The 22,301-nt window shown below is 49.5% G+C and overlaps 6 protein-coding genes across 6 annotated transcripts; 4 read left to right on the top strand and 2 right to left on the bottom strand.

Moving 5' to 3' along the window:
* Positions 1-1,066: 1,066 nt before the first annotated feature.
* HOO65_040423 (uncharacterized protein) lies at positions 1,067-4,019 on the top strand (the record flags this gene model as incomplete). The annotated part of the gene is made up of 6 exons (XM_071002563.1): positions 1,067-1,132; positions 1,854-1,959; positions 2,053-2,696; positions 2,792-3,152; positions 3,264-3,601; positions 3,666-4,019. The coding sequence occupies 6 exons, from the start codon at positions 1,067-1,069 to the stop codon at positions 4,017-4,019; spliced, it is 1,869 nt and encodes a 622-aa protein (XP_070859266.1).
* A 295-nt stretch (positions 4,020-4,314) lies between these two features.
* Positions 4,315-5,364, bottom strand: HOO65_040422 (putative s-adenosylmethionine-dependent methyltransferase protein; the record flags this gene model as incomplete). The annotated part of the gene is made up of 2 exons (XM_071002931.1): positions 4,315-5,185; positions 5,297-5,364. The coding sequence occupies 2 exons, from the start codon at positions 5,362-5,364 to the stop codon at positions 4,315-4,317; spliced, it is 939 nt and encodes a 312-aa protein (XP_070859265.1).
* Positions 5,365-5,987: 623 nt separating this feature from the next.
* Positions 5,988-9,693, bottom strand: HOO65_040421 (N-lysine methyltransferase SEE1; the record flags this gene model as incomplete). The annotated part of the gene is made up of 3 exons (XM_071002512.1): positions 5,988-6,091; positions 6,161-7,108; positions 7,191-9,693. 3 exons carry the CDS (start codon positions 9,691-9,693, stop codon positions 5,988-5,990), a joined length of 3,555 nt encoding a protein of 1,184 aa, XP_070859264.1.
* Positions 9,694-13,012: 3,319 nt separating this feature from the next.
* Positions 13,013-13,597, top strand: HOO65_040420 (uncharacterized protein; the record flags this gene model as incomplete). Its single annotated transcript, XM_071000658.1, has 1 exon — positions 13,013-13,597. One exon carries the CDS (start codon positions 13,013-13,015, stop codon positions 13,595-13,597), a length of 585 nt encoding a protein of 194 aa, XP_070859263.1.
* Positions 13,598-15,418: 1,821 nt separating this feature from the next.
* On the top strand, positions 15,419-16,137 carry HOO65_040419 (uncharacterized protein; the record flags this gene model as incomplete). The annotated part of the gene is made up of 3 exons (XM_071003021.1): positions 15,419-15,584; positions 15,679-15,919; positions 16,032-16,137. The coding sequence occupies 3 exons, from the start codon at positions 15,419-15,421 to the stop codon at positions 16,135-16,137; spliced, it is 513 nt and encodes a 170-aa protein (XP_070859262.1).
* A 1,138-nt stretch (positions 16,138-17,275) lies between these two features.
* Positions 17,276-21,958, top strand: HOO65_040418 (Metal resistance protein YCF1; the record flags this gene model as incomplete). Its single annotated transcript, XM_071002482.1, has 2 exons — positions 17,276-17,512; positions 17,603-21,958. 2 exons carry the CDS (start codon positions 17,276-17,278, stop codon positions 21,956-21,958), a joined length of 4,593 nt encoding a protein of 1,530 aa, XP_070859261.1.
* Positions 21,959-22,301: the final 343 nt, after the last annotated feature.

The following is a 22,301-nucleotide window of genomic DNA, read 5'->3' as shown; positions in this document are numbered from 1 at the left end:
ACAATACCCTTGTTATCCTGCTGCAGGCTGGCTACTTGACCCTGTGTCAGAGCTTGACTTAGCTCTAGAACTACAGCCAAGAGCTAGAGCCGGGAAGAGAAGAGTTTGGAAATGCGGGGAGGAGAGAAAGCAACAAGAGAAGAGATAGAATGGGGAGAGTTGGGCAGATGCAAATAAAGACGTAAATAAAGAAAAGATATTGTGCTGTCTAAGTTGGGGGATAGAAGAGAAGCCTAGTCCCAAGCTGCCAGACCCTGCCATAGCTTTGTTGCCCATGGCATGCTCAAGCCCATGTCCACCACCCCTTTCCGGCCGGCCATCAAATTCTAGATAGTAGCAGGTCATTATTTAGATTATTGCAAACAAGAACAGGAAAGACGAAAAGAAAATTAGGAGTAGCTCAACTTGACGTGAGAGACACGGCACTCGGCTTGTGTAAGGCCCTATAACTGTCGCTATTCTTCAGCGCCCCTTTTAGCTTGTAAGGCAGGACCCCGGACGCCCCCAGTGCCATCACCCACTACGCCTCACTAAGTGCTTCGCTACAGCTTTGCTTGCTTGCTGGCCGACTGGCCTTGTGTCTTCTCTCCCTTTCGCTTCTCAACCATCCCTTCCTAATCTCCCTCTTCTTTTTCCTCTCCTCTTCTTCATTTTGCCCATTTGCCCTCCCCTCAGATCACGCAAACCCCATCTTCGTCGTTCTGAATAATAATTATTTCTTTTTTTTTATTTTCTTTGCGTTTTTTATCTCCCTCCTCTTCTTTTTGATCTTCCAGCCGAAGAAGAGAGAGAAATCCCCCTTTGCATTGCGCATCGATAAAAAAAAGAAACAGGGTCGTCGTCCACATTGGTTGCTATACCCTTTTCTTTTTACCTTGCCTTGTCCAGTTGATTGACTGTTGTCCCTCTTCTTCCTCCTGATATCAAGGCGCGCCCCTCTTTATCGTGCGTTTGATTTTGACATCTGGTTTCCATCCTGACTTGGTCGGCTTTATCTCGTCCTCTTTCTCCTTCTCCTCCCAACCCCCCGTTGTCACGAACTTTCCGACCTTACTACTTGCCCACTATGGCCGAGGGCTCTAACGCCGCCGACGACCTCTACCCCATCGCGGTACTGATTGATGATCTCAAGGTATGCACCAGCAGCTGCCAGCCGCAACGTCCCGAAGCATATGCCCTTAGTCGGTCGGTCAGACGGACACACATATCCACACATATCCACACACAACGAGACACATCCACCACCATTCATCCGTATACACACATAGTCTATTCATTTTGAAGCAAAAAAGCCATCTTCTCCCTAGCTGCAGGTAGCAGCCTTATCTGATCTTGGCCTTGACTGCTTGACTTGGCTGGCATCTTGACTAGGCCTCCCATGCGCTTTGCTGCCACCAATGAGCACACAATGCTGCTTAGAAAGAAAAAAAAAAAACCGCCATCCAGCGCGAAGCCACTGGCTATGGCCACTTCGACTAGCGGTTCCTAATGCTCAATGGATGGAGCTTCTCGCTATGTTTGATGGACCGAGTATTTTTTTCTAGCTTGGATCTCCTCCCTCACGGCCGGCTCCTTGCACTAGCACTCTGGCTTCGTATAGCTTAACCTTCGCTACCACAAGGGCCTTGAATCTTGCTTGCGTCTCATACACACACACCCAGCTCTTTGAACCTAGAGGTGCACATTTCCGAGTGGTCTTTGCCATCTTCTCCCGCCAATCCTTGTTGCCATAATTTATGCCTTTCACTCACTATTAAACTGCCCCCAACATGTTCTACTTGTCGTTTTGCTTTTATTTCTTGTTTCTCCATACACATATGACGCCCATTGCTAACTTTTCCTCCTTCACCTAGCACGATGACGTTGTTCTCCGGCTTAATGCTATCAATCGCCTGTCAACCATTGCCCTCGCTCTGGGTCCCGAGCGTACACGTGAAGAATTGATTCCCTTTCTAGATGGTACGCCAGCCCATCTTTCGACACACAAGCCCTCCCCCCTCCCTTTTTAAAGCGAAACAAAGCACAACACTAACATTGCTCCCCCCCACATAGAGTCAGTTGAAGATGAAGATGAGGTGCTTGTAGCCCTCGGCAACGAGCTTGGCTTGTTTGTAGAATATGTGGGTGGGCCCGATTGGGCTCATGTGCTCCTATCACCTCTCGAGAATTTGGCATCTATTGAAGAGCCAGTTGTCCGGAACAAGGCCGTCGAGTCCCTCAACAAAGTCTGTGCTGCGCTATCACCTAGCCAAGTCGAGACCTTCTTCGTTCCTCTCACAACCCGTCTTTCCAAAGCTGATTGGTTCACGTCCAAAGTGTCAGCCTGCTCTCTGCACACTGCCCCCTACAAGAAGGTGTCTCCGCCTATCCAGGAACAACTACGCAAGCAATTCAGCATGCTTGTCCACGATGAAACCCCCATGGTCCGCCGCCCCGCTGCCAGCAACCTGGCCAAGTTTGTTCAGGAGATGCCAGCCTCTATTGTCATTGACGAAATGATACCCATGTTTGCACACCTGGCTCAGGATGACCAGGACAGTGTCCGGTTATTGACAGTTGAAGTGCTTATTGCTATTGCCGAAATAGTGTCTAGTGAGCAGCAGGTTAGCAACGGCGTGCTGCTGACTATTCTACGCAAGCTGATAGAAGACAAGACTTGGCGTGTACGCTACATGATTGCCAGCCACTTCGAAGCTGTGAGTTTCCTTTATTCTTCGTCTTATTCGCTTCTTGACCCCTAGTATCTTCCTTCTATATATTTTGTACTAACCCAACTCCCCTTTTTTAACAGATCGCTAAAGCCGTCGACAACGAAATTGTTGATCGTGATCTACTTCCCTCCTTTGTCAAGCTCATGAAAGATGACGAGGCCGAGGTTCGTGCCGCGATCTGTGGCCAGATCCCAGGCTTCTGTAATCTTCTTGATCAAGAGGTTCTCATCTCCGAGGTTTTACCTACAGTTGAGGACCTCGTTTCCGATTCTTCCCAGCCCGTCAGAGTTGCTTTGGCCACTCAGATTAGTGGCCTGGCTCCCATTGTGGGCAGGAACGTGACTATTGATCACCTTCTCCCCGTATTTGTCCAGATGCTCAAGGATGAGTTCCCAGACGTGCGACTACAGATAATCTCTAAACTGGAACTGGTGAACCAAGGTAAGACAATTTCGTTATGTATTGCTACACGTTTGCTCCATGTCTGCAAACCTCGTACCTTTCAAAATCAAGCTGCAATATACTAACAACATTGCTCACATTTCAATATAGTCATCGGCATCAAACTCCTCTCACAGGCTCTGTTACCTGCCATTATCAATCTAGCTCAAGACAAGCAATGGCGTGTCCGTCTTGCCATAATCGAGTACATTCCTCTACTTGCCAAGCAGCTCGGCGAAGAGTATTTTGACGAAAATCTCAGCGATCTCTGCATGGGCTGGCTTGGTGACACCGTCTTCTCTATCCGCGAAGCTGCTACACTAAACCTGCAGAAGCTCACTGAGGTCTTTGGTGTAGAATGGGCTAGCAACACCATTATCCCGAAAGTCATGGCCATGGGTAGCCACCCCAACTACCTGTATCGCATGACTACCTGCTTCGCCATCAGCGTAAGTTCTTACCCATTCTTCTAGTTTTGCTTCGTCCGTCTAACATCAGCCTTTTATTGCTTAGACCCTCTCTTCCGTCGTCTCCTTTGATGTAATTGATACTTCCATTCTTCCCATGTTGGATAAGCTGGTTGTCGACGACATCCCCAATATTCGCTTTAACGTTGCCAAGACATACAACGCTCTAATTACCGTATTGAAGAAGCTTCCTAGTGAGGGCACCGTGTACTCACTTGAAAAGGCTGGTCAGACGCTGAGTCCGTCGGCAAAGGGTCATGACCTAGTCCTAAAACGCATTATCCCCAACCTAGAAAAGCTTCAGCGGGATGGCGATGTCGACGTACGGTACTTTGCTGCGACCGCAGCACATAACGCGACGGCTGATCTTGACGGCGAACCCATGAATACCGACCAATAGGCAACGGCTGGCTAGATCTGGGCGATGGGGTAAATATTCATCATCGAGCGAGTGCAATGATCTGGTCACTTAGCGGCGGCAATGGCAGTAGTGGCGGCGATGATGTTTTAGTTGTGAAATGAAACATAGAAAGACCAAACTTGAATGATGAATGGAGGTTGAACTAATTATCTTGTCAACTAGGGAATACTCCTAGACCTAATGTTGATGCACTCCGTACTCCGTACTCCTTTCCCTTTTTTCCCTCTTCTTTATTTATCTGCTTCTACTACATGACTCTTTGTTTATTTTCTCCTCATACTCTACGGAAACACAAAGTACTGATAGTCTGGCCTGTCACACCCCCAAAGCTAAACGCACGGTACTTGACCCGGCCGTCCAACACCCAGCGCCCAGCATCATCCTCGTGGCCACTAACGGAGGAATTCTCCTCTGGCACGGGCTTCTCGAACCAACTAATTAGTTCAGCCTCGGTCCAGTTACAGCTCGTGATGACCAAAATTCCGCCACGCCGCACCAGATGTAACACACGCCGTGCGTAATCCTCGCACACACGGCGGCCATGCACGCCTGTCTCATCACTGAGAGATATGGCGTCAAACGTACCCTTATCCAGCACCACGTCGAAGCCAGTCGCTGTTTGTGCAAATTCTGGTCTACTGCCGTTGATATCGCCGAGAACATCCGAAAACGCCCCCTTCAGCACATCCCACTGGGAAAATGCCAACGCGCCATCAGGTGTGCCGGCTGCTGCAGCGATCTGCGTGGCAAAATCAATACTAGCCACACTATAATCAATGCCTAGTCGAGGCCCGGCAAAGCCGCGGCGGCGCAGAGCAAAAAGCAGTGAGCCGTTGCCGCAGCCAAGATCAAGGAAGGAGGATGTGCGGTAGGAGAGGTCTTTGTGGGGAGAGTTTGTGGCGTCTTCGCCTTCATTTTCGGGTTCAGAGTCAAGGTCAGTGTTGTCAGATTCGGAGTCGGAGTCAGAGTCGGAACCGGAACCGCAGCCAGCGGGGGATGATTCCGGGACAGGGTCGTCGATGGCACGCGCGCAGAGGAAGCGCAAGACCTTGGATTCCGCGTTAGAATCGTCGAACCAGACAGTGCCTTTGTCGCGGGGGTTTGCCTCATGGTTGGACTTTTCGCGGACGTAGAGTGAGTCCCAGCTATATTATCGCAACAGACAGAAGCTCAGTACATGCACTCTCAATATTTTTATTTTATCGTTCGTGTAGATGATATCTGTAAGGGGTCGGAAAAGCGCCAGGCAGACTTACTACTCCCGTGTGCCAAGCTTCGAGGGCTCCAAGTGAGCCGGCTTAGGCGAGCCTTTTGAGGTAACCATTGTTTTTTTTTTTATAGGAGTGGCGTGCTATTCAACACAAGTGGAATTTTACTTTACAAAAACAATCAAGATGTTTTGTTTCGGCTTAAGAAATCTCATCATCGCAATCAATGATGTCCTTCCCACCAACAAACCCTACATTTGGCGGGGCGGTTAGGTGGGCAGAAAAAGTAGGTAGAAGGGCGGAGAAAGTATCATAACCCTGGGTAACCCTGACCACTAAAAGAGGGGTATCGTTCCAGAACTAACATGATGAAGATTCAGAATGCAAGGCTTTGAAAGATAGGATAAGAAAACGAGGAAAAAGAAGTCCAACTGAGGGGGGATTTCTACAAACAGAAAGTAAAGGATGGGAAAGACAAAGAAAGTTCTTTATAAAAAGAACAGCAAAAAAGAAGGAACATGAACAGTCAAAACCAGAATAAGCAAGGAGTAAAAAATGGAAGATATCAACAGCGCAGGAGAAAGATCAAACGGCGAGGTTAGAAATATGTATCAAGAAACCAACGCATGGTACAAAAATAGAGGCACATAAAAGGAGAAGATATGTAAGAGAAAGAAAAGGAGGCATAGACAGGGGAAAAAAAAAGAGAGAAATCATAAGCCAACTAGGAGAGCCATCTTCAGCCAATTGTCCAGACCGGTGCGCGAACAAGAACCTGGCGACCCCGGACTTCGACGGCAAGGAAGCCCGCAAAACGGACAGCAGAAGGGTCAGGGGGCGGAGCTAGAGAGGAGGCATGCGTTAGTTAACGGAACATTAAATTATTACAGAGATGTGTGGATATATACTTACGTTTCTTTGACTTGTCCTTTTCAGCTGCATTAGCTGCGGCAGCTGCCGCCGCAGAGGCTGCAGCAGATGCCACTGCTGCATCTCCCGCATCTCCCGATGCTGCAGTAGCTGCAGTAGATGCAGCATTCGCAGCCGCCGATGCCGCAATTGCAGCAGCAGCGGCAGCATCCGACTCGACCTTAATAGCTGGTAGACTAGTCTTCTCCGCATCCATGAGTTTGGCATCCACTTTGTCATACGGCTGAGGCCATAGGACGGCCACATCACGACTCTCCATAGGGAGGTTGAGAGCGATTCCGACAGCTAGCTCAACAATGGTCAAAACGCTGCCTTCGACATCGGGTGGTGGTGGCTGCACAAGAAAGCCATGTAGCGTGGCTACGAGCTCCTCGCGCTTAGACTGGATGAACTTGAGACGGTTATCTTCAGCGATAGGCGACTGTAGCACGGGGCGGAGGCCCTCAAGCGTGGCCATGCGCCAATTGACTAGCTTGGAGGTCAGGGCATCCCATTCCTCTTGGCTGTTAAAGGTGTAGGCAGGTTTGCGGAGGCAGATGTCAATATTTTTGAGAGCCTCGCTAAGACGACTGTCGAGGCCGGGGTGGAAGCATTTCTGGAAAAGGTTATTGTACAGCCATTCAGTAATAACAGCACGGCCAACGGCAGTCATTTCTTGCTTGCCAGTCTTGAGACCATCAGGGCTTATGAACGGCAAGATCCAGGCAGGCGGTTGACGCCAATCCTTGCGGATCAGGAACGATAGATTAGTAACCGCACCGGAAAGACGGTTAAAGCGAGTTACGTATTCGTTGTCATCAAGAGCGGTGCGAGACTGCGACATGCGTTGATTGGCGAGAGCATTTTGCAAATGCTCAACTTGGCCAGAGAGCTTATCATTTTCTTTTTTAAATTCGAAGTAGGCGCGCTTGACATTTTTGTACTTGAGATCTATAGAGGAGTCGATGGGATAAAAGGTTAGCAGGCGAGAAGCCGATGGGGATGGGGAAGGAAAATAGGGATAACGACGTACTCAAACCATTGTATGCCTCTTCAGCAGCCTCCAGAGTCGAAGGCTGCGGACTGCTTGTCCGTCCAGTTTCGGTGTTCCCCTCGTAGGTGGGAGCCCGGTCAGAGGAACGGTAAGCGGGTGGATTGCCCTGGGCAGCCGCAGACTGATTGGGTTGGGAGGATGGGGCGGGTGGCATGTTTTTGGATCGCAGCTGCTGAGAGGGGTCAGTAGTAGATGGGGGCGGCGACAGAATAGACTCAGGCGTGCGGTTAGACGAGTCAATTTCAAGGGACGCACGAGGCTGGGATAAATGCTGCTGTATATCGGCAAAGTCAGGCTGTTGCGGGCGGTAACCACTAGGAGCCGGTGCTGCAACAGTGGGTGCAGGGATGGGTGTAGTGACGTTGAGCGAGGGCAAAGAATCAACAGGAGAGTCTCGTGAGAGCTGGGACACGGAGTCTAGGGTGTCGTGAAGTGATAGTAGGGATAGATTCTGGCTGCCGTTAGGATTGCTGTAGAGATGGTGCAATTGCTGCTGCTGGTGGTATTGGCCTGGGTGAAGAGGCTTTGGCGGTGGGTATGGTACAAAGTTGTTGTTGTGATCTTCCGTAAACGAGGCCGAGTCAGGCTGTGGGTACAAGTTGATGCTAGTAGACGAGACAGTAGGACTAGTAGACAAAGAGGGACGCTTTTGTGGTTGCGAGAGATGCTGTTGATGGACGGCAGAAGAGTCTCTTCTGAACTGGCTTTGAGTATCAAATTCGTCGATGCCAGAGCTGGGCGATTGCTGGAAAAGAGAGGTGCTGGGAGACTGGCCGTGGTGGTGGTGATGGTAGGAAAGAGACTGGGAATGGTGATGGCTCTGGGGTTGGGCGGGAGACTGGCTTTGAGATTGGGCTTGGCTTTGGCCTTGGCTCCACTGGCTGATTACGGACAACTGGTCGTCCTGGGCGAGCTGCGAGAGGCGCTGGCCAGGGGTGCGGAGACTAGGCGATGTGGAGGCCGAGGTGCTGATTCGCTTGCTGGGCCGTCTAGCTAGACCAGCGGTATTATTGTACGTACTGGGGGGCTTGGAGATGCCTGAAGCCGGAGCAGAAGTGGGGCCAGAGGCAGAGGCAGAAGTAGCTGATACAGCAGCGAGGGGGGGGTCGGGCAACGTGGCACCGGCAATAACAACTGATGGGGCGGGGGATAGGGCGCCGCTGACTGGGGGGGAAGCAGTGGCAGAGGTGACGGCCGTATTGATAGAGTTATTGGTGCTAGCAGTATGGCTGTCGTGGCTGGGCGAAACAGGATTGTCGTGATGACGTTGGCTGCCAGCGGACTTGAGAAAGTTTCGTAAATTGAACTTTCGGGTCGAGGCGCGCTTGTCTTGTACAGGAGGAGGCTGCTCCTGAGTGGGGAGAGGTGACTGCTGGGCTTGGCTCTGGCTTTTGCTATGGCCGCGGCGATGGGACTTTGGGGGAGGAGAAGCGGCAGTGGGCTGCTGGTTCTCGGGCTGGCCCTGATGACCTAGATTAGGAGAAGAGGGTGCAGTTAGGTGTTGTTCGTGGTCGTACTGGGCCCGCTGCTGCTGTTGTTGCTGCTGCTGTTGCTGGTACTGGTGCTGCGGCTGTAGCAATTGATCGCTATGGTGCTGCTGGTGCTGCTGCTGGTGATGCAGCGTGTCGGCAGAGTCGGATAGTGAAAAGTGTAGCGACTGTTGGTCTTCAAGCTGTCTCTGTCGCTGGAGCTCGTGCTGGGCAGGATACTGCTGCTGTTGATGATCGCTGTATTTGCCGGGTGGTTGCGGGGCTCCTCCCTGGTGGTAGGCTTGAACGTGAGCCTGGGTTTGGGCTTGAGCTTGGGCTTGGGCCTGGGCTTGGTACTCGAGCGAGTGACGTTGTTGTTGGAACTGGTGATGATGCTGTTGCAGATGGGAGCTCTGCTGCTGTTGTTGGTATTGGAGCTGCTGCTGCTGTTGTTGCTGCTGTTGTTGCTGCTGTTGCTGCTGCTGCTGAAGCGTCGAGGGTGAAAGAAGCGATGCTGACCCAGGGTCTTCAGCCTTCGCCGAGTGAGGGGTTTTAGAATGAGAATGGCTGTTTGCTATAGCTGGAGTTGTAATGCCCTGGAGCTGAAGTTTAGGCGGCAATAGGCCCGGGCCTGCAGCAGAGTGCGCTGAAGCCGAAGGCCCTGTAGGCGTAGGCAGCGCTGATTCAGACAGCCCAAAAGCAGCCGAGGGGGCGCCTATGCCATCAGCTCCTAGGTCACCTAAAACCAAAGACCGCCTAGGAGCTGGCACAGCAGAGGGGTCACTATGGAATTGCTGCTGGTGAGGGTAGTGTTGGGAGGGCTGTTGGGGCTGCTGAGAATGCTGAGACTGTGAATTGTGGGGATGTTTAGGAGGAACTCCAGGGCCTATGGCCGCTGTAGCTTCAGTGGTAGAAGCCTCAGTCGAGTGCTGCTGCGAACTTGGGCTGGTCTCTATAGCATTCTGCGACTTGTTGCTATGGCGGCCCAGAGGAAATCGGAAGCCTTTGGCCATGATTGAAAGCGTTTGCTGTTTTCTTTTCTCCTGCTTTCGTCTTGCTTTACTATTTTTTTTTTTCGTCTTGTCCAAGGAGACGTTATTGTTGCGAGTCTTTCCTGCTTTACTTTGAGAGGTCGCTATTTTTATCCCAAAACGCAACAAGGCGAGACAGGACAGATCAAGAGAAGCAAAAAAGCAGGATTTAGCTTGCTGAAGGGGGAGAGGAGAGGAATAAGAGGGTCAAAGCAAGTCAGTTTTCAAAGAAGACTCAACCAAACCGATAGTCCGAGACAAAGCGAGAGATATGGGGGGGAAAGAAAGGCCTGGTAGGCAGAGTAAAAATATCGAGGTAAAAACAGAGCCAAGGAGGGGACAATATGCTTTGCCAGGAGGAAAAGAGAGACAGAGGAGAGTTCAGACACAAGGAGGGCGAGAAAAAAGATCAAAAAAGTAAAACAAAAGTCCTAGAAAGAAGCATAAAACAGAAGGCAGAAATACGGGCAGGCGCACGTAGAATGAGGAGGAGACGAGGAGGGCGAGGGTGGGTGGAAAGCTCCGAGAAAGAGGTGGAGGAGGAGGCAATGGCTTGGCTTGGTGGTGGTAATGAAGTGATGGGTTACGACTTGGCGGTGGCTCTTGGCTCTACCTGGTGGGTTTTCGTGCGTTTTGGAGGGGGCTTGAAGGGGGGGAGCTCAATCTCAATAAAGCTATTCCTCAACCTAGAAGCGAGAGCCTGAAATAGAACAGCTTGGTTGACCTCATTTCTTTACCTCAAGCGGGACTTTGTCTAGGATGCGGGAAAGGCCTCACCTTGTGAGGGGCAGGGTCAAAAAACAATGAACGACCAACGAGAGGAACGCTAGGAAACAAAACGACTCGATGATGTATTTTTTCTTCGCCTTGTCTCCCTCTCTCTATTGCCTAGAATTTGTCGAGATCGATGTTGAACCTGTTCAGCTCTTGTCGTCATTCTCGTCCATGACAGCCTTTTTCTCTCTTTTTTTTTTTTGCCCCATAAGCCGCGGAACGCCTGGGTATAATGTTATTTTTAGCTACCATTCATTTTCCATCATTTCCTTTTCTTCCATTGTAATACTGTTTTGTTATAGCCATCATATCCTTATTATTCGCGTTCCAGTTAGCCCTGTCGTTGAGGCTTCTCCACCGATAGCCCTCCAAAAAGGCAAGAGAGGACTCGGTGATCGGATATGTTCCGATCACGTGACGTTACAGAGGCGCTCAAAGGCAGTAGTTACGGCGACTTAAAGCAACCGCCAATATTCATTGACAACTACATCACAGTGAGATTTTTTTTGTTTTATTCTCTCCAACGAACGCCATTATCCCCTTGCCGCTTGAAGTAACTGGCAACAAAACCAGAGGGGCCTTTTCAGCTCCTTCGCGATCAAGACCACCATGCCTCCCCAAACTGATTCCCTACCAGTTTCTCACACTATCCTGTTCCTGAACTGGGGCGTCCAAGCGACTCAAAAATAAGGCTGCCATGTCTAGAGTCATTGTCCTGTTTAATGGTAGCCGTACTGCCGCAATGTAGTGCACGACTGGGAAGAAGGTCAATAGTATTTGATGCTCAAACCAACTATACCCACCCCCCCTCATTTATTCCATAGCCATGGCCATCCATGAAACATCGGCTTCAAATCACCAAAATAGACCGCCCTATCAAGGTCCCAGGACGTATTTTCCCTGTCAATTAGAAATCAAGTCAGTCCCAGCTCATTGGTGCTGCAGCAAACAGAAAAAATGAGTCTTTCTGCGAGGCGCCCGCCCCCCACTTGACAATTTCTACTAATCTAAATTCAAGTTATTACATAACTTTTTCTTCCCCTATTGTGGCCAAGTTTGACTACTACAACTTCTAAGTCCTTACCTTGCGTCAATCACGTTGCATTCATAATTTGTCAGTTTTACAGTTGCACACTATTTTAACTACGCTGGTTCGCATCTTCTACAACACCCTTTCTTCACTTCTTCTCCCAGTAATCACTTTATCTAGCTCATAGCTACTACCGAGCCTCACCTAGTTCCATTTCATTTAGCCATCATGTCAACACTCTACGCACGCCATCTCACTCCATGATAGCATCCATCTATCTACGGAACTATAAATAGTCCATGTTCAGAAGATGTCGTACTGTGACCTGAATCTTTGTTTGGAACCGCTATCCGCAACATCGGCAAGGCTCAGGGCAAACTCTTCTGTAGGCAACCCACCACGAAGGGCCTTCGGGGGCTCTAACTGGATAAACTTCTTATGAATTTAAAAGGGGGTTTCGAGTTTGGCCTATTAGCCTTTATTACCCTACTGCCAAGAAGTGCGGGAAGCTCGGTACTTGGTACTATAATGGAGTAAACTACTTCGACCTATACTAAAACCAAGAACGGTAGAAAGTTTCACCGGAAGCATAATGTCATGGACGCAGATACACCAGTCGGCAGAGCCGACCTTACCGTCAATAGTATGCATTACCAATACTTTGTTTCCCTATGCCGTTCAACCTGATAGAGTCATAACTTGGTTCGTAATTTGCAGTTGCGGCAATTATCATAACCCAGTAAACCAAGTGAGTCTAAACGCATAAAGCATGTGTCGTTGCTTTCGCTCATCCCAGCGTTACGCGCCGACATATAATTATTCGGTATATCGTTGCGTCTACTAAGCGCTCGAGCTGTGGCGTCAGAAGTGTTGCCGTGCTGTCGCATTGTCGTGCTGGCGTGCTCCCGGGGGCTCAAGAGCGTCTATATGAGTACACAAGAGGCTCTCTATTTATGTTGTTTACACGGAGACTTTAACCACTTCTTTTTTTATTCCTCTTGACAGGCTTCCCCTTTCCCCCTTTTCTTACTTGGATTGTGCAATTTCTATCTGTTGCCAACATAGTGACGGAGCCATTAACCCGGGATTCTACCACCAAGTGGTCCAACTCCATGCTGTTAACCAACATCTGCGGACCCATTGCTTCGGTGCATAGATCATACGTTGGTAGCTTGCAATACATTTCTTTACGTACATTTCTGCCCTCCTGTTATTATCCAATAGTCTCTTCTATTACCTAGACATAAGCCTCCGAAAAGTAGTGTGCCACGTAGATGAATATGTTCACTCCAAGTCAGGTCTAGCGATGTTAAATACCTGCCCAATATCCTGATACTCACAGCCGACAAGCCATTGCCCCATTGTCCTTTCTTCTTTACATCGAACTTCCTTACGCATTCACCTCTCTGCATCCTGTCTTCTGCCTCGCCCCTCGTTCCAGGCCGCTTCCCTTACTGTCAACTACACCATTCCTTTCTAGAATCTTGTCTACCAATCATGCGGGTTTTTCCTTGCGTTTTGTCGGCTCTATCTTGTCTTGTCTTGGGAGCCCAGGCAGACATATTGACTGATAGCGGCTATGAGGTAGACACTTTTCAAAAGGAGGGTTTTGGAACAGGATACATGGTCACGTATGATTCGGAGATGGTCAACTCCATCCTCTTGAGTGAAGACCTGACGACCTCGACCTTCTTTGCGATCGAAAACGATGAGGAGCCAGACGACCACGATACCCAGCTCACATTGACTCAGATTTTTCACGCCGTTTTGGCGCGTGAGGAAGGTGACTACAACGACATCGAAAAAATTAGCTTTGACTACCTTGGCCCCGATATAGAGGACTTGGCGGATGGCTACCGTTATATCAATGATTTTGCGTCTGATAAAGAGTTCGCTATCCTTCCCGGTAATACCAGGTGGAATCAGTTTGCCGGAACCCAGCTCAGCATTATTGCGCAAATGCTTGTTCCTGGCAAAAAGGTCAGCAAGATTTCATTCACCAAGGATTATCCCTCTGAAATGAGATATTACAATAGACAAGGCATGTACAACACCATGCACGTTCACTTGGTCCCCAAGTAGAACTAGATAGAAGAGCAATCGTAACGACAAGTCTTCAGGCTTATCAGGCCCAACAAAAGCCCCGATATCCAGCAAGTTTGTGGTCCTTCATTCTAGTTTGTGCTACTATTAATAGAAGCACCAGCCGAGACTGTGGACTTGGCGTTTGCTCGGCAATCTGATTTGAATTCCCTTTTGGTTTCCCTTTGGCGCCTCCATTTGTTGTTTTGTTTGCATTGTCTACCATCAGCTTATATTTTCAGCCATGTCATTCCGCTATACCGTCTTGTAATAGAGAACATGGAGAAGCAACTAGATAGATGAGGTTAGAGTTTAAGATATCACATGTTACACAAAATTGGCAACCACCCACAAACTAAAGCTTAGCATTAAACACTGCGGTAGTCTGTCTCTCTTAGCCTTCTCTCCTGCGTGCTGCTATCCATGTCATACCTTAGGATTAGAGCGCCTGTAAGACTGCCAAAGAAAAGCATATCTACAAGCTAGTCACATGATCTCTATCCCCTTCCCACATCTTCTAGCCACTCTATAAAACACTGCGTAGTATGTTTGACGTTGTAGAAAAACCGAGTTTTCAGAATTAGTGTGGGATGCATGCTCTTCTTCAAAGGCGTACGCCACCAATCCAACCATCCCAAGACAGCCCAAAACGGCCCAAGACAGTCCAAGCCTCCCAACCCTATGCCCAAGAACTTGCAGGAAAAGCATTGTCATTATAGAAAAGCCTTGTAGCTATCACTGCATCTCCGTAGATCCCTTAGTGTACGTGAGGCATTTCTTACTAGTAGCTAGAGGCACGTGTTAAGTAGAGCGGAACAACTTGTTGATTCACTATCTCTCGAAGGAACAACTTTCGGAGTGGATAACGTAATATGCAGTATTATAGTCATGTGATCACGTGATTAAGGGTTATGCGCAATACATAGAACGACACGGGCCTAGAAAACAACAGGGATCTCAGCACTCTTCTCCCTCGCTTCTTAACGCTTTACATTCGTGTGCAAGCATAGAGGACACAGGACGAGCAAATACCCACGCATGAATACGCATGAAAACACACAGGCCAGCCAATTCTGGGCTGTCCCAAAAGAGTGCAAAAATGCTTGCACTACCCGTCATTCACCTGCCCACAGGCCAGTTCTTGTTCGATGCTACCAAAAACAAATCAAATGCCTAGGCAGTTTTAATTTTACTTCTAATACTAAAGCATACTAGCCTTCATCTAGGCCTTGGGGCCCCGGACTCAACGAGCCAGGTCACCCCACATCGTTTGCTCTGTTAAAAGCTTCTTTAGCCATACCCAGCCGGGCCTTGGAGAAAACTAGAGAAACACACAGGCCGGCAGATGGCATCTAGAGAGGACTCTGATATCCACTTAGGAGCCATACGGAGAACCCAGGAAATAGACACCAAGCCAGGGACCTAGCGCATGGTACAAAGTCAGATGCAAGTGCCAGCCAAAAGGCCTTGCAAAAGCCGGAGGAGACAAGCAAATACGGTTAGGTTGGCTAAGATTACGAAAGGAAAACGCCGGCTTTGAGCATGAGAGAAAACAAGTCGTGCACGTCAACTTGTCAAGTGACCTGACTGTCAGGGCTGGAGCGAAAGTGTATGGCTGTCAAGCAGGAAATAGTCGTGTCATCAAGGGCGTCTCATGGCATATAAGAAGAGCTCGATGTCGTCTGTAGAATGGGGTTTTGGATCTTGTCTTCATTACAATCACCACCTTCAACTTCATCTTCTCTTGACCAACTTTGCAACGTTTCAACTCTTATACCACTTACATCCTATACACAACTCCTCTTCTTTCCCATCGCAAAAATGATCCCTGCCGCTACTCTCGTCCTTGCTCTGGCCTCCGCCGCCTTTGCTTCTCCTCTTGTTTCCCGTGAAAACGAGGTGTACAAGCCCGTTGAAATCACTAACATGGAGATGTCTTGCGTCAAAACCGCTCCCACCGATCCTCTGTTCGCCTGTACCTTGACTTGTAAGTGGAGATGAAGGACCCTCGCCGAAAATTCGTAGTGATATATCAGTCTTTTTCTCTACACACCCATACTAACAATCGCTCTTTTTCTTAGACGACTTGAACGACCCCAATGCCGCGGCTGCTAAGCCCAGTATCAAGCCCAAGGCTGCTTGCACCCACCGCTGGAACTGGGATGGCCAGGCCACTGAGAAGGGCCCACAGAACACCTACACGTCTTCTACCCTGGAGTGCTACTCTGATGGCAAAGCCCGCAATGTCAAATCTGGCCTGCACCATTTCTCTTCGCCCAGCGACATCAAGCTGACCCTGCTCTCTTCTTACTACAAGGATGGGTAAGTCACAACAGAATGGCCGTAAACCGTTGATAATGCCACTAACAGGTTCATTCAATTATAGCGAGACCAAGTCTTTCAGAAGTCTGTACTACAACTCTGTTTCTGTTAGGCCCCTCCAGTCTACCGAGGATACCGAGCTGTCCAAAACCTGGAAGGATGCCCAGATATTTGAAAACCCTAATGTCTCCGTTTACGACCCCCCCACCACCAACTAAACAGCTGCTTAGAGCTTGGTGTAGCTTAGGTGTGGGAATAAGTGGTTTAGTAGTTAAACGAAAGAAGCGCTTTTATATCGGTGTAACACAGGATCCGCATAGTAGCCTAGAATATTAGCAAGAGAAACGGCTGAATAATACTTGATGCTTCATTTATTTATAGTTCATAGTTCGTGAGAGAGCCAGGGATTTCGTAACAGCTGAGCCGGTGCGGTGCAGCCAATACAGACACAGACCCTAATAGAACTAGCCCTAATGATGAACCATCACGTGCTGTCGAGCTTGCGACAATTTCAAGTGCAACTTCCTGTTTAGATGGCTTACAAACTCGAAATCTGCGCGCACCTGTTATTTCCGCCTCGAGTTCTTGCCTAATAAATATACAGCCTACCAACGCTAAAAATTTTCTCACTCTTTTAATTTCTTTTTTCTTCTTTTTTTCATCTCATTAATCAAGAGAAAAACCGCCATCTTTTTCGTCATCTAAATCTATTTACGTCTTTTTTGTTCTGTTACCGTCTTTCCTTCCTTTACGGCGGCGCTGGAACTTGAAAGGCAGCTTTTTGCTCTTCCTTCGGTGTTTTTATTATTTATTTGTCTTGGCCTTTTTTGCTTCCTTTCTTGGTCCAAGTGTCCAACCCGAAGGTTTCTGCCACAGCGCACTGGGACTTCTTAGAAGACGACGACGACGACGACGACGAACGATCGAACGAACGATGACCGCGGATTCTCGTGATTGAAAACGTTCACTGAAATTGGGCACGCTTTGTCACTTTCATTCAAACAACCCCAGTCGGATTGCCTTCTATATTGTTATATATATAAAATATTAACGGAACAGCATAGCTCGAGCTCAAGCTTCGCTCTCCTACCCCTGTTAAACACGAGCTGAATTCCCTCGATCTCCAATTCCACTGCCAACATTTTAATTCCCGTCGCCGCCGCATCACGTTCCAAGTTCTATAATCCTTTGTTCCGCTCCTGGCTCTGTATCGCAGAGCCTACAGCGCCCGAAGCTATGAGCGGCTTTAGTGACTCTCTGCTGGCCTGGGCCTTGCGTAGTTCCTCAAGCCAGCGCGTGCTACACTCGGGCTCAATATCGGGCTTCCATCCACTAGCTCCCGTGTCTCATGGCTACATGACGTCAGCCGCTTCCTCTTCCGGCGGCCTACTACGCCGTCCATTTTGTGGCAATGCTGAAGGCTGGGGCCCATTGAGCCCGGTGCGCTACGATTTCACACCATGCTTCATCGATGTTTCTGTGATGTCTGTTGCCCTCTTTGGCGTATTTATTGGCGCTTTGGCTGTGGCTTGGCTTTTAAAGCGACCACAAACTCCAGGGGTCGTCAAGGACTGGCATTTCTGGATGAAGCAGGTATGCCCTTTAGTTATTATTGCTTTTCCCTCTAGGTCTTAACATATTGGTAGCCTTTTCCTTGCTAACACCCACGTCTTCCATCTATAGACTATCCTTGCCGGCATCATCGGTGTCTCCATCTCGCAAGTCGTCCTCCAGGCCCTTTCATACGGAAAATCGTGGTACTTGGACTTCCGCACCTGGACGTCCGCCGTAAATATCGTTGCTCTTTGCGTAGTCTTTTATATTCAATGGCTGGAGCACCCGCGCATGCGCAACCCCAACGGTGTTGTGCTATTCTACTGGCTTTTTCTTCTCATCGTCTTAGCTATCAAGCTGCGGTCACTAATCTCCCAGCAGGTTTACTCTGACGCGCCAGCCTTTTTCATTCTGTATTGTGTTGGCCTGGGACTTTGCGCAATCGAGTTCTTCTTTGAGTGGCTGTGGCCGCGTAAGCACAGCTCATACGAGGTGTTAATCGATGAGGAAGAGTGTCCGCTAGAGTATGCTGATGTCTTTTCTGTTCTCACCTTTGGTTGGATGACTCCTCTGATGCGCTACGGGTACAAAGAGTACCTCACCGAAGATGATCTGTGGGCGTTAGCCCGTGACGACAACACCAATACTACAGGTGCTCTCTTCATGAAAGCGTGGGATCACGAACTCAAGACCAAGGCCCGCCCTAACTTGTGGTTGGTCCTACTACGCGCTTATGGCGGTCCATACATGCTAGGAGCTATATTCAAGATTGGCAATGATGTTGCCCAGTATATGCAGCCACAACTACTACGTATCTTGATTGGCTTTGTGGCCTCGTACTCGCGTAAAAACGATGGTGAGCCTGAACCTGTCATCAAGGGCGCTGCTGTTGCCCTTGGCATGTTTGCTGTTGCTGTTTTCCAGACGGCTATGGTGCATCAGTACTTCCAACGTGCATTTGTTTGTGGCATGCGCATCAAAGGCGGCCTGACCTCAGCCATCTACAAAAAGTCTATGAAGCTCTCTAACGAGGGCCGCTCAAGCAAGACAACCGGCGACATTGTCAACTACATGGCCGTTGACGCGCAGCGAATGCAGGATCTAACACAGTTTGGCCAAATGCTATGGTCTGCGCCTTTCCAAATCATTATCTGCATGTGGTCACTCTACGATTTGGTGGGCTGGTCAATGCTGGCAGGTATTGCCGTCATGATTGTAATGCTGCCGATCAACGGTGTTATCTCTAAAATTATGCGTAACCTGCAAAAGGAGCAAATGAAGGTCAAGGACTCACGTTCTCGCTTAATTACTGAGATCATTAACAACATGAAAAGTATCAAGCTGTACGCCTGGGGCACTGCCTTTATGAACAAGCTCAACCATGTCAGAAACGACCAGGAGCTCAAGAATCTGCGCAAAATTGGCGCTACCCAGGCTCTGGCCAACTTTACCTGGAACACGGCGCCCTTCTTTGTATCTTGCTCGACGTTTGCTGTCTTTGTCTTCACTCACGACCAGCCGCTTTCCACTGACATTGTGTTCCCTGCTTTGGCGCTATTTAACCTGCTCAACTTCCCCCTTGCTATCCTACCCATGGTTATTACAGCTATAGTCGAGGCTTCCGTTGCTGTTGGCCGCATCACTGATTTCCTTGTTGCTGATGAACTACAGTCGGATGCTGTCATTGTTGGCCCTGCGCCTACTGCTATGGGAGAGGAGACTGTCATTATCAGTGATGGTGTCTTTTCGTGGGATCGCCACCAGGACAAGGATGTGCTGACTGATATTGATTATACTGCTTACAAGGGCGAACTATCGTGTATTGTTGGTCGTGTAGGGGCCGGAAAGTCATCGTTCTTACAGGCTATGCTCGGCGACCTATACAAATCGCGAGGCAAGGTCGAAGTGCGTGGTACTATCGCATACGTGGCTCAACAAGCGTGGATTCTCAACGCTACTGTCAAGGACAACATCGTCTTTGGATACCGTTATGATGCTGATTTCTACGACCGTACGATTAGAGCTTGCGCCCTTCTTGACGACTTTGCCCAGTTGCCAGACGGTGACGAGACGTATGTCGGCGAACGTGGCATTTCGCTGAGTGGTGGCCAGAAGGCTCGTGTCGCCCTGGCCCGTGCTGTATATGCCCGTGCTGATATCTACCTGTTGGATGATGTATTGTCCGCTGTTGACTCGCATGTTGGTAAGCATATTATTGATAATGTTCTGGGTCCTCGTGGTCTTCTTGAGACCAAGACCCGTATCCTGGCTACCAACTCGATCCCTGTTCTCCGCGAGGCTACCCATATTACTCTATTACGTGATGGTCGCATCACTGAAGCTGGAACTTTCAAGCAGCTTATGGCAATGAAGGGGGCCGTCTCCGACCTGCTCAAGACAGCTGGCCATGAAAGCTCAAACACTAATAGTGAGACGTCGACAATTGCTTTTACCGACAACGGAAAGTCTCGGGCCAACTCTGACGTGGACGAGGCTGACGAGGATGTGCCCGAGATGAAGCCCATCAACAGCAAGTCCAACTCCAAGGCCAAGGCCAAGGATAAGGTTCGGTCGGATAGTATTACTACGTTGCGCAGGGCGAGTGCAGCTAGTTTCCGGAGTCCTCGTGGAAAAATTGTGGATGAAGAAGGATCACCAGCCAAGAAGACCAGCCAGAGCAAAGAATCCTCGGAAAAAGGCAACGTCAAGCTCAAGGTCTACATGGAGTACGCACGTAGTAATAATCTTGTTGCCGTCGCCATGTACATGGTGACGCTGGTCCTGGCCCAAGTTGCCAACATTGGCGGCTCAGTATGGCTGAAAAAGTGGTCCGAGAGCAATGCAGAGAACGGTTACAACGCGGCTATTGGCCGATTCCTGGGAATCTACTTTGTGTTTGGTGTTGGCTCATCGGCACTGACCATGGTGCAGACGCTTGTACTGTGGATTTTCTGCTCTATTGAGGCATCGCGCAAACTACATGAAAAGATGGCTACCGCGATTTTCAGGGCACCCATGAGCTTCTTTGACGTCACGCCAACTGGCCGCATTCTCAACCGGTTCTCAAGCGATATCTACAAGATTGACGAGTTGCTGGCACGCACCTTCAATATGCTTTTTGTCAACGGCGCGCGATCTGTGTTTACGCTGGTCATTATCTCCATTTCTACGCCAGCCTTCATGTTGCTCATCCTACCTCTGACGTTTATGTACATGTACATCCAGAAGTATTATCTCCGCACTTCACGCGAGCTCAAGCGCCTTAACTCGGTCAGCCGCTCGCCTGTATATGCGCATTTCCAAGAGACATTGGGCGGCACTGCTACGATCCGTGCATACGGCAAGCAAAGCCGCTTTGAGCAGGACAACGAATGGCGGGTTGATGCTAACCTACGGGCCTTCTTCCCCTCCATTTCATCTAACAGATGGCTTGCTATCCGACTCGAGTTCATTGGCGCCCTGGTGATTTTGGCTGCGGCCGGGTTCTCCATTATTTCGGTGACTAGTGGCTCAGAGTTGAGTGCTGGCATGGTTGGTCTGGCCATGGCATATGCGCTACAAATTGTCACGTCGCTAAACTGGATTGTGCGTCAGTCAGTTGAAGTCGAAACCAATATTGTGTCTGTCGAACGTGTGCTCGAGTATGCGGCTATCAAGAGCGAGGCTCCTGAAATTATCCCTGACCACCGCCCACCAGCCGCCTGGCCGACCAAGGGTGCGGTTGAGTTCAACAACTACAGTACGCGCTATCGTGACGGGCTTGATCTAGTCCTTAAGGACATTACACTTGACATCAAGTCCCACGAGAAGATTGGTGTTGTGGGCCGCACAGGAGCTGGCAAGTCATCGCTGACGCTGGCGCTATTCCGCATTATCGAAGCAGCCTCGGGCAACATCTCACTAGACAATATCAATACGTCGTCAGTTGGTCTTCTCGACCTGCGCCGACGCCTAGCCATCATTCCCCAGGACGCAGCTCTGTTTGAAGGTACAGTACGTGATAACCTAGACCCCGGCCACGTGCACGACGACTCGGAACTATGGAGTGTTCTGGAACACGCACGCCTCAAAGACCATGTGGTGAGCATGACGGGCCAGTTAGACGCGCGCATTCAGGAGGCCGGTGCCAATCTCTCGCAAGGCCAGCGGCAGCTGATCTCGCTCGCACGTGCAATGCTCACTCCATCCAACATTCTGGTGCTAGACGAGGCCACGGCAGCAGTGGACGTGGAGACGGACGCTCTGTTACAGGAGACGCTACGGTCCCCTATTTTCTCGCACCGCACTATTATTACAGTGGCACATCGCATCAATACCATCATTGACTCAGATCGTGTGGTTGTCTTGGACAAGGGACGGGTAGCCGAGTTTGGCACGCCAGCAGATTTGTTGAAGGACACACAGGGTGTGTTTTACGGGCTGGTTAAGCAGGCCGGGCTACTAGAGGGTGAGCAGGGGGGCTCATCGTCGACAGAGGGACTATAAGCTTGTGAATGGAAGAGCTGGTAATGAGGGGAGGGAGGGGGTGGAGGACAAGAGAGAGAAAGAGTCTAGAGAAGAAGAGCCGAAGGGCCGAGGACTGAGAGGTCCAGGCAGAGTAGCAAGTGAGATTCCAGATAAAGAATGATTCCGAGATTAGACAAACAAACGCGTGTTATGTGTATGCATACAGCATAAGTACCTAGCAACAAGACATGTATAGCCTTTAGAAAGGACCTAAGCGAGGGCAGCCGGGCCATGTCAGACAAGACGAGGAGGTTAGGAAGCAGGCCAAGATAGAGGTACAAGGCCTCGAGATAAGCGCAAGCTGAGTTTGGTTGAGAGGAAG

The sequence above is a fragment of the Ceratocystis lukuohia genome (assembly GCF_044167205.1).
Source record: "Ceratocystis lukuohia strain C4212 chromosome Unknown Supercontig4_pilon, whole genome shotgun sequence".
Lineage (NCBI taxonomy): Eukaryota > Fungi > Ascomycota > Sordariomycetes > Microascales > Ceratocystidaceae > Ceratocystis > Ceratocystis lukuohia.
This window is presented reverse-complemented; position numbering and strand designations above follow the sequence as displayed.